We start from the raw sequence: 10024 nt of genomic DNA, 5'->3' as shown, positions 1-10024 counted from the left end.
TGGCCACATTGGTTGCTCGGTCGCTTAGTAAGCGATCGATCGTGAGTTCAAAACTCAGGGCCCTCATTGACCATCTTTGTTTCGTTACAAAATAACTACGTCCACGCAACAATCCTTAGCGATGGAAATCGATCCACGGTCGAAATATGATCGAATCATTCATGCAATTGCTCTGCTCTGCAAGAAACATCGGGCTGCTGTTCTATTAATAACTCAATAATGATCATATCAACTGTCTCCGCTGTCCGGTGGTCTAACTAGATGATGGAAGAACAGAAGGAATACTCTTACGCCTAAATGGCTACTGTGTAATGTTCTATTTATAGATATGATAAACATGTGACATGTACACGATTAAAATTCGGCTCTGTTACAGCTATATGCTAATGAGCCTAAAATAAACACATGGGATAAAAAATTGTAAGGGGTTGTATCTAGGACACGACCGCATATTTTCGACGTAGACCATCGCAATTGTATTTTAAACATATGTACATGTACACGATTAAAACCCGGCTCTGTTACAGCCAAAATGATAATGAGCCTAATAAATAAATAAATGGGATTAAAAAAAAAATCGCAATTGTATTATGCAATCCACTTGTTTACCACTTCGAATATTATTTTAGAATGCATCGAATTTTTGTAATAGATTATGTTCTTCGTTACAAATAAATTTGATGAACATTCTTTTACGTTTGATATGATGCCTAGGACGACCAAAATATGTTAACGGAAAAATTGTCAAACGATCATTGTATTTTACATTTCCCTTTGAAATTATTGCACATCTCATGTTCACGTAGTTCTCGAACCGCGAAAGTTCATCCACCTCTAGTAACTGAAATGACGATTTTCCCAGGCTTCTCAGTTCAAAAGTACGTTTTAGGGAAACATATTCCGGTCTGCACAACGACAAGTGCAAGTACAAAACACCAAAAAATACCCCACCAATGGGCACCCAAAAGAAAAAAAGACATATGGATATGGACGGGTGGTTGATTTATATAGTTAGATTTTGAATTTCAGATTTCTGTTAATGAAAACAGCTTCTACATGTTATTCTAAAATATTGAGCCCACCTTATGGCAATGAATAATGATCAAAAGTGGAAAAGGGAAACAAAAACCGAAAATCACACATGATTCCGCGTGTGGATGTAATTTTTACGGCTTCGTTATTAAGCTTTTTGAGTAGTTTAATTGCAAAATTTAATTCGCTGATGGTTATATTTCGGTTTGTGAGCTAACAAAGAAGCGATATTAGGTGTGTACGGAAAAGTTAATTCATTGGTGAGTGGTAAATTGAAATTAATGAAATAATTGCACTGGTGGGGTTGAAATGGACAGTCACATCCATAATTACATCCAATGCATGTGGGAAAGTGAAGGGGAGAATATTCAACTCTTTTTTTTCTATTGCTTTCTCTGTTTGTTCTATTTCAGTTACTGAACACACAAACACTGAGAGAGAGCGAAATTATTCCTCTCGCGAGCGAAAATCATCTACGCTTTGTATATTATGAACCTGTCTATATTCCCCCCACTACATGTCCATTTGAACCGCACCGATAAAAATGTTTTACTTTTCGGCTTGATTTATTTTCAGTAAAAAACATGGAAAAACACATTTTCATAAAACATTTGGCCAATTATTTCGAAAACCAGTATATTGAACTGTAAGCTTTTGAGTTTTGGAAAACATGAGTTTCCAAAGATACAATTGAAGTTCTTCTTAACATTTTCGTTTTACCCCCACTTCCCCTCATTGCCATTGTCAATAAATTTATATTTTATTGGAAATATATTCCATTAAATATTTTTGTAGGTTTTTTTTATCGCTATTCGATTTTTTTTGCCGAAACAAATAATGTTCTTTTTGAATCGCGAATTTCCTCAAACCCCCGATCATGTGACCGAACAAACTGATCATTGTCCGCTCGTTGTGTTAAGGTTATATGTATTCCCCCCTCCTAGGCGTAGGACTACATCTAACCGGAAGATATAGAGGGTAAAATGAAAATCCAGGCCAGGAAAACATTAAAGCTTTCGAACGCTTATAACTCGAGCATTTTTCAATAGATCGCAAAGACGTTTGCATCAATTGATAGATTTTTTTTCTGTATTATAGTGATTCTCAACACTTTGGTTAGTGTGTCACTTTTGCTTCCATTTTTGGAAGAATGTCGGTAGTGAGAATTGAACTCGTGACATTCAACGTGAGAGGTACGGATATTACCACTACGCCAGATCATTTCCTGATAGAAAATATTTCTACGCATCTATCACAATGGATAACATTTTATTTTTCTTGAGACAAACAATTGAATAATTGAGAAATGTCAAGCATTGTGCAAATGCACTATGTGCCACGTTTTGATTGGCTCCTCAAATGGCTCCGACCAAAAGGAGCGACCAGATTAACAGCGGAATTTATTAGGCTGTCAAAAAAGTCCTGCGGTATTTTTTTTTGAATTTTCATTTGTTCATTTGTTTCATTTCAGTTACAATCATCTGTTTTAAGTCAAATATGCGCCGTTTTGTTCGATGACTTCTTCCCAACGAGATGCCAACTTCATAATACCCCTGTTATAGAAGCTCGCTTCCTTATTGGCAAAAAACTCGGATAGCCAATTTTCACAGGCCTCTTTTGTGGCTAACTTCTGACTACCTAGCTCGTTCGCCATGGACAAAAACAGGTGGTAGTCACTTGGTGCAAGGTCCGGACTATACGGCGGATGCAAAAGAACCTCCCATCCGAGCTCCCGGAGCTTCTGGCGCGTCACCAAAGGAGTGTGGGGCCTGGCGTTGTCCTGATGGAAGACAATGCGGCCTCTGTTTATCAAAGATGGCCTCTTCTTCATGAGTGCTACCTTCAAGCGGTCCAGTTGTTGGCAGTACAGGTCCGAATTGAGCGTTTGGCCATAGGGAAGCAGGTCATAATAGATTATTCCTTGACAATCCCACCAAACACACAGCAGAACCTTCCTGGCCGTTAATGAGGGCTTGGCCACCGTCTGAGCCGCTTCAGCGGGCTTCGACCACGACCGTTTGCGCTTCACGTTGTCGTAAGTGACCAACTTTTCATCGCCAGTTACCATCCGCTTAAGAAACGGGTCGATTTTGTTGTGATTCAGCAGCGATTCACATGCGTCGATACGGTCAAAGATGTTTTTTTGCGTCAACGTGTGTGGCACCCATACATCGAGCTTCTTTGTGAATCCAAGCTTCTTCAAATGGTTAATAACGGTTTGATGACTTATCCCCAGCTCTTGGCCGATGCTACGGCTGCTACTATGCCGGTCTTTCTCGACTAATTCAGCGATTTTGTCGCAATTTTCGATGACAGGCCTTCCGGAGCGTGGCGCATCTTCGACGACCTCTACACCAGAACGAAAACGTTGAAACCATCGTTGTGCGGTGGAAATGGAAACTGTATCGGGTCCATAAACTGCACAAATTTTATTGGCAGCTTGAGATGCATTTTTGCCTTTGTCATAGTAGTAGTGTAAAATATGTCGGATTTTCTCTTTATTTTGCTCCATATTTGCGACACTATAACTCACGAACGACTTAACCAAACAAAACACTGTCAAGGACTATATTATAGCGCGCAAAAATACCTTTCCAACAAGCTATAGTATGACTCGATACAATGAATACAACTAGAACTACGCGTTTACAACGACACCTCGCGGAAATACCGCAGGACTTTTTTGACAGCCTAATATTTTGGATACAAGCAAAAAATTATATTGTAAGCCACTCTCCTTGAGATTCTACCGTCAGTCGAATGAAATGAATTTGACTGTTGTTTTCCGAAAACTAATTCTTATTCATGGAAAAATGACGACCAAAATTTCGACATCGATAAATGAATCCATTGGCACTTTTCAGGGCCACCGAACCTTTGACAAAAGAGTTATTAAAAGTTATTACAATAAGATACATTCTAAAGTACAAAAAATATACAAAAAAGTGTTCAAGGTGCACGAAATCAAACAGCGAAGAAACAACGGATGGAATCTAAACACACCTTTTATTCGTTAGCAAATTAAACGCATGAATAATATTGGTTCTCAGATCTGTCACTAGAGGCGTTGCTGAAATGAAGTGTGGCCAGTTTGGCTGCGAAGTGAAGTACACCACATCTCCAACACACACGAAATTTTAAAAATTGAATTGATATTGTTCAAATCAATCCTTCACCAAAATAATCAACTCAGGGATTTCGGAGAGTTTCAGAAAACAATACGTATCACAAGCGGGGTAGATATAATCCAGAATAAAACGTCGATATACATTCATATATTTCTTTTTCTCTGAAAAAAAAGTTCCATCAGACATCTTAATATCACTACACTTGGAGCAGCGAGAAGGGGGAAACGTTTTTACAATTTATATGGACTGGCGGCATTTCCATTTTACTATCATTTATCGATCGATTTCAATATCATAGGCCTAACGTACACGGAGAAATTTAACGATACTCTAAACTCAAAACAGCGAAGCGGCAAAAACAGCTGTACTTGGGTTTCAATATGATAGAAATTTCTCAGTCAACATTGCCATCGATGTGATTGAAAGATAATTTTGATTCACTTCGAAAAAAATATATACGTTCACACTATAATGTTAATTCCGAAAGTTGATTCCCACATGTATTCCACAATCCGCTCATCGTAAGCTAAAATAAACACTCTGTCTCTTTCTCGCATTGCATCTCTTCTCACTCTTATTCCCGTTTTTTTTTATATTTTTCCTCGACTATGTGCTATCTAAGATAAGTTGCAATTATAAAATATTTCCATTTCAATACAAAAGTATAACGATTTCAAAACATATTCATAACAGGGTCCCGATTGCACGATTAAACCTAAACGTTTTCAAGCGCTCATAATTTCACTATCAATCAGCTCGTGTTTACACAGTTCCATCAAGTTACATTCTCGGCGGCTACAGAGGCTAGCCGCCAGCTTAATTGCTAGGCCTAACGATTAGGACTAATGCTTTCTTGCTAAAAAGGCAAATTTGTTCGCACCCAGGAAGCTCGACAATCCGCAAAAGAACGGGCTCGAGAGAGTAGAAAAGTGTATAACTAAGCTGAAAGGAAATTCACTTAACTTAAGTAGTTTCGTTTTTTTGTTGTTTATCGATAAATCTAGATGCGGGGTAAAAACCGAAAATACCTCATCTAGGTGGCACTTTGAGAATTAGTTTCCATTCGTTGACTTTGCTAATTTCCTTACCGTCGTCCTCTCGTAGTCAATTAACATGAATTACTCGCTAAAAAGTCAAGATCGAAGGCGCACAATGCTCCGGTTAATGTAGATTTTAGTAACAACTATTTTTGTTTAAGACACATATCCATAGTTAAACGGACACGGTTTAATGTTTTCGTAAGTTTTTTTTTCCATCTTTTGTTTCAATTGTTTTTTAAACGTTAAGCTACATATATATATATTTACAATTTAAAAAATTGACCAGCGACAACAACAATCACGTGAGTGTGCTTTGTTTTGAGTTAAACGTATTATTCTTTGTAAACGTGAAATTTGATTAGCTAAAAACTGCAATCGCGTGCAGAAAAAAGTGCATCTCATAAAATTGTAGTACGTAATCAGAAAAGAAAAAGTGTTGTTTTTCTTCTGTCTAAAGTATTGCCCTAGCCTAGAAACTAATGCTTTAAGTTACGCTTTGCTGCATTGTTGAACATTTTAAAATGAATATATACGAAACCGTTAGAGTTTACGCTTTCCAGCCAACTTACGCATAGTGGTTAAATCATTTCGCCGTACTGATCGATGAGTTCCTCTATTTTTTTCAATAGTTCCACGAACATCGGGCGCTGCCGGGAATCCAGGTTGAAGCAAGGATCCATCAAGCGTTCATACACGTCTCGGTCGTTGCCACCCAATTTCAACCTGGAATGTAAGTATAATAATAATAATGATATAATGAAAGTCCCATAATTTCCCTATATAGGTTTGAGTTGGTCGATTATCTAGTTGATAATTGACTAATATAAAACCAGGACGTAGGACTGACGTAGGACTACCGTTGACTTAGTAATCATTTTTTTGTATTGATTAAATTATTGATTGAATGAATGTTGTGTTCGTATCTGCTTTTGTAGTCCGTGTTAGGAAAACGGAGAACCAAAATACAATACAAGTGCCCTCGGTTTTGCACGAATCAATAACTCTAACTTCAATTTTTTATAAAGGGTATTTCAATAGGGACGCTACGAAAGTAGACCGATAGGAAGAGCAAACGACACCATATTTTATCCCGCTCTCTTCAGTAAGGTTTCCTATTTCATTTCAAAGATATACGATCCAACAACGATTCGAGATTATTAAAATTTACTACCGAAATTCGGAGTCAGTGGCCTCAACTTTAAGAGCGCAAAGTTCAATTTATGGTCGTCATAATCCTCCTGCGAGATCATCAATTGAGCGTCTAGTGGAAAAATTTGAATCCACAGGCACAGCACAAAATGTTCCCGTGCCAGCGAGACAAAAAAGTGCCCGTAGTGTCGAGAATATTGTTGCCGCTAGCGCATCAATGACCCGAATCAGTCTCTCACACGTCGTTCTCAAGCGTTGGGTTGACGTCGTTGTGGCGAATTTTGCGAAAAGATCTTGGCCTACATTCTTACAAGATCAAATTGACGTAAGAACTGAAGCCGCTTGACCACCAGAAGCGTCGTATGTTCGTGAATTGGGCTGAGCAACAACTTGAAAATTATCCGGATTTTCATCGAAAAATCATCTTCAGCGATGAGGATCATTTCTTCCTGAATGGCTTCGTCAATAAGCAAAATATGCTATTGGTCAGGCAGCAATTCACACGTACTCCATGAGTCACCATTGCATCCCGAAAAAAAAGATTACGGAGGGAGATGAAAGAAATGAGCGCCATTGTGGCAGCCATTTGTGGCTTCCTTCCACCTTCACCTTAATATGTTCTTGAAGAGCAGTATTGAGGCTCGTTTCCAAAACTTGTTTGGCTTTTTCCTATGCACTGTTTATCTGCGAAGCAACCGCATCACGAATATTGGTTATTGCATTTGTAAATGATATTCTTATGACTAAATCAATAAAACTCACCTAACATTATCATGCACAATCAAAGCATACAACTGGTCCCCGCTAATGATATCATGCTCCGGGTACGGTGTTTCACCAAAAGTAAACATTTCGTACAGTGTGACACCGTAGGACCAAGCATCCGACTGGAAGGAGTACTTCTGCGTACACAACGTCTCCGGTGCATACCATTTGATTGGCAGATGTCGACTACTTTGTGCCACATAGTAATTGTTTCCATCGGTGACTTGCGCAAGCCCAAAATCGGATATCTTCACACAGTCTCTGCTCTGCACTAAAATATTGCGAGCAGCAAGATCCCGATGAATTATTTTTCTCTCGAACAGATGATTCATACCCTGAAAAATAAAGAAATTCACTGTTAGTCACATTCAAAGCAATTCCTCATAAGGGACATTCTTACGTTGGCAATATCTTTGGCAAACCTCAACAGATTCGACTTGGTCAAATCGTACCGCTTATAGCTCAAGTAATCCAGCAGGGAACCATTCTCGACAAATTCCATCACCACGATTAGCTTATGCGGTTCGTCGATGAAATCGATAAACCTAACAATGTTCCTGTGATTCAACGATTTCATAATTGACACTTCGCGTTTAAAATCTTTCACGGCCTTGTCCAAATCCAACGCGTTCGCAAAATTGTTTATCGTTTTCAGCGCGACTTCGAGCGAATAGTTTCCATCGTCGATACAGCCCCGGTAAACCTTGCCATAATGACCCTGGCCAAGTTCACCCTGGAAGATCACCTTCGCCCCATAGGGCAGCTCGATAAAGTCGGGACAGTCGTACATAAACTCATTCGCCTCCTCCTGATCCCAGCCATTGCTCGATCCGGCGCTGAATTGACTAGATCCACCGTTCGAAATCAGAGGCTGTGAACTGCACTCGCTCGAGGCATTGCTACCGACTTCGCAATCGCTACTGTACTTCACGTACGACGAACTTGAGACATCCGTTCGGGAGTGCAACAAAGTGGACTCAGTTTCTATCGACAAAATACTCTGCTTCGAGTAAGAACCATTGGTTGATTTCGTTGTTCCGTTCAGGCGGTTGTGACCTATTACACAGTAGCTACTTTTTTGCTCTGAAAGAAAACAAATGATTTAGTAAAATTGAAATTTGGCGGAACAAAACCACAGAAACTTACTCGCTTGCACCAGCTTGGATATGATCATCTGCGGAGCGAACCTCTTGTCCGGATCGGCCAACCATCCATTGTACATACACTGATAGATCTCCTTGATGTCATCGCACTCCGGTGGCGCCCGTAACCGATGCCCACTGGCGATAAACTGTTTCGCATCCTGCACCATCAATCGCTTCCCCCGACTGAAAATCTCCCACAACGTAGTCGAGCAGGCCCAAATATCTGCCTTCAAGTCCTGCTTTAACAATTGCACCTCCCTCTGACCTAGCTCGTGGTACTCCAACGGAATCCACAGCAAATCCTTCTCCGTGTATTGCTGCTGCTGACGCAACCCGGGGTCGCCCAGCTTCGCAATCAGTCGATTCTCGTTGCGATCGTACGTGGTAACCAGCATCGATGCGCACCGGATGCGACCATGAACGAGTCCATTCTCCTGCAGGTAGTACAGGCCGCGCGCCAACGAGTGGGCTACCTCTATCAGCGAGGACAGCGAAATGTGCCTGTGCCGCCGGAGGAACTCATCCAGCGGACCATCCCGGGAGCTTTCGAGCACCATCGAGATGGGCTTGAACAGGGTTACGCCGTACAGCTTGACGATGTCCATCGAGTCCAGGCCGGACCAGAAGTCAGCCAGCTGGAGAAAATCCTGCAAGTGGAAGCAAACACGATTTCAAGATAATTTCTGCAACTGCAACTGTTTTTTAGAAATTTCCCAATTTTTTGAAAAATGGATTTTCGGTTGTGAGGTTAATCGATATCGAGATGTAAGAGAACCAAATATATTGAAATATTGAATTGAACAATTTCGAGATATATCGAAATGTTTCAGAGCGGAATAACATTAGATCACAAACCCGAAACAAGAACGAAACTGAACCAGCATCAAGGAAAACGTAGCGGGGTAAACCAATTTCAAACGAAAAAATAAGGCCAGGTGATTGTCTTTAATTTGATATGTCGATCATCTCAATCGGTCTAGTAGTTCAGAAGTTATGAATTTTTGAAAAAAATGCATTTTTGGAAAAAAGAAGAAAGGTGATTTTTCGGACAACCCTAAAATGGAAATGGTCACCCTAATGAAAAAATTAAAAAAAATCGGGTCAAATGTTTTGCGATAAAGAACAAAATTACCGCTTTTCGCGTAAGTCTGAGAACCATTATATCGGTTTGGCATGGAATGGCTGACTAATAAAAGGATTGTATAGATACCTGAAGGATGAATAAAATGGCCCTGAAGTAGCTTGAAAATAACCAGTCGTGACCGACCGCAAATGTTAAGTGGCGGAAAAAATAGCATTATTTTGTTTCTGTGTAATCATCAGAATTCAACAATAAAAAGTGTGACATTGTTTAGCAACATGAGTCATCCAACGGATGGGTATATCCCAGTAAACGTATTTTCTCTATTACTGTTGATGTTAACCGATGTAGTTTATTACAGTTACACTACCAGCACTGCATTTACAATCCTTGCAGATCCTGTTACAAGTTACTGATTTTTTCTATAGCTGTACACAAAAAAAAATTGAAAATTTTCAAGAAAAAATCTTGAAAAAGTTTTGGTTGGGGAAACTTTTTTGCCTTAAATATGCACAAGTTGCGTTGAATGGAAGAGTTGTAGGGCACATATTTATCTACCATTATGGTAGTCTGAGATGTCAATTTTGAGAAACCGACTTTTAGTTTTTAAAAACTTTTTTTTCAGTGTAGGATTTCAAAAAATATTTTTTCAGTATTTTTTTTCTGAAAATTCAATTATTTTCC

General features: G+C 39.5%; 1 protein-coding gene across 8 annotated transcripts in view; it reads right to left on the bottom strand.

Annotated features, from left to right (window-relative positions):
* Nucleotides 1–4273: 4273 nt before the first annotated feature.
* Nucleotides 4274–10024, bottom strand: part of LOC129776121 (tyrosine-protein kinase hopscotch) — a 72238-nt gene continuing 66487 nt past the window's right edge. For all 8 annotated transcript variants that reach the window (XM_055781539.1, XM_055781538.1, XM_055781540.1 and 5 more), the window contains 4 exons: nucleotides 8261–8906; nucleotides 7515–8197; nucleotides 7112–7449; nucleotides 4274–5923 (listed from right to left, as the gene is read on the bottom strand). In XM_055781539.1, the coding sequence (XP_055637514.1) occupies nucleotides 5779–5923; nucleotides 7112–7449; nucleotides 7515–8197; nucleotides 8261–8906 (1812 nt within the window). In that variant the 3' untranslated portion in view covers nucleotides 4274–5778. The remainder of the gene's footprint in view (nucleotides 5924–7111; nucleotides 7450–7514; nucleotides 8198–8260; nucleotides 8907–10024) is intronic.

The sequence above is a fragment of the Toxorhynchites rutilus genome, chromosome 3 (assembly GCF_029784135.1).
Source record: "Toxorhynchites rutilus septentrionalis strain SRP chromosome 3, ASM2978413v1, whole genome shotgun sequence".
NCBI lineage: Eukaryota > Metazoa > Arthropoda > Insecta > Diptera > Culicidae > Toxorhynchites > Toxorhynchites rutilus.
The sequence above is the reverse complement of the archived record's forward strand: the minus strand, read 5'-3'. Positions and strand labels throughout refer to the sequence as shown.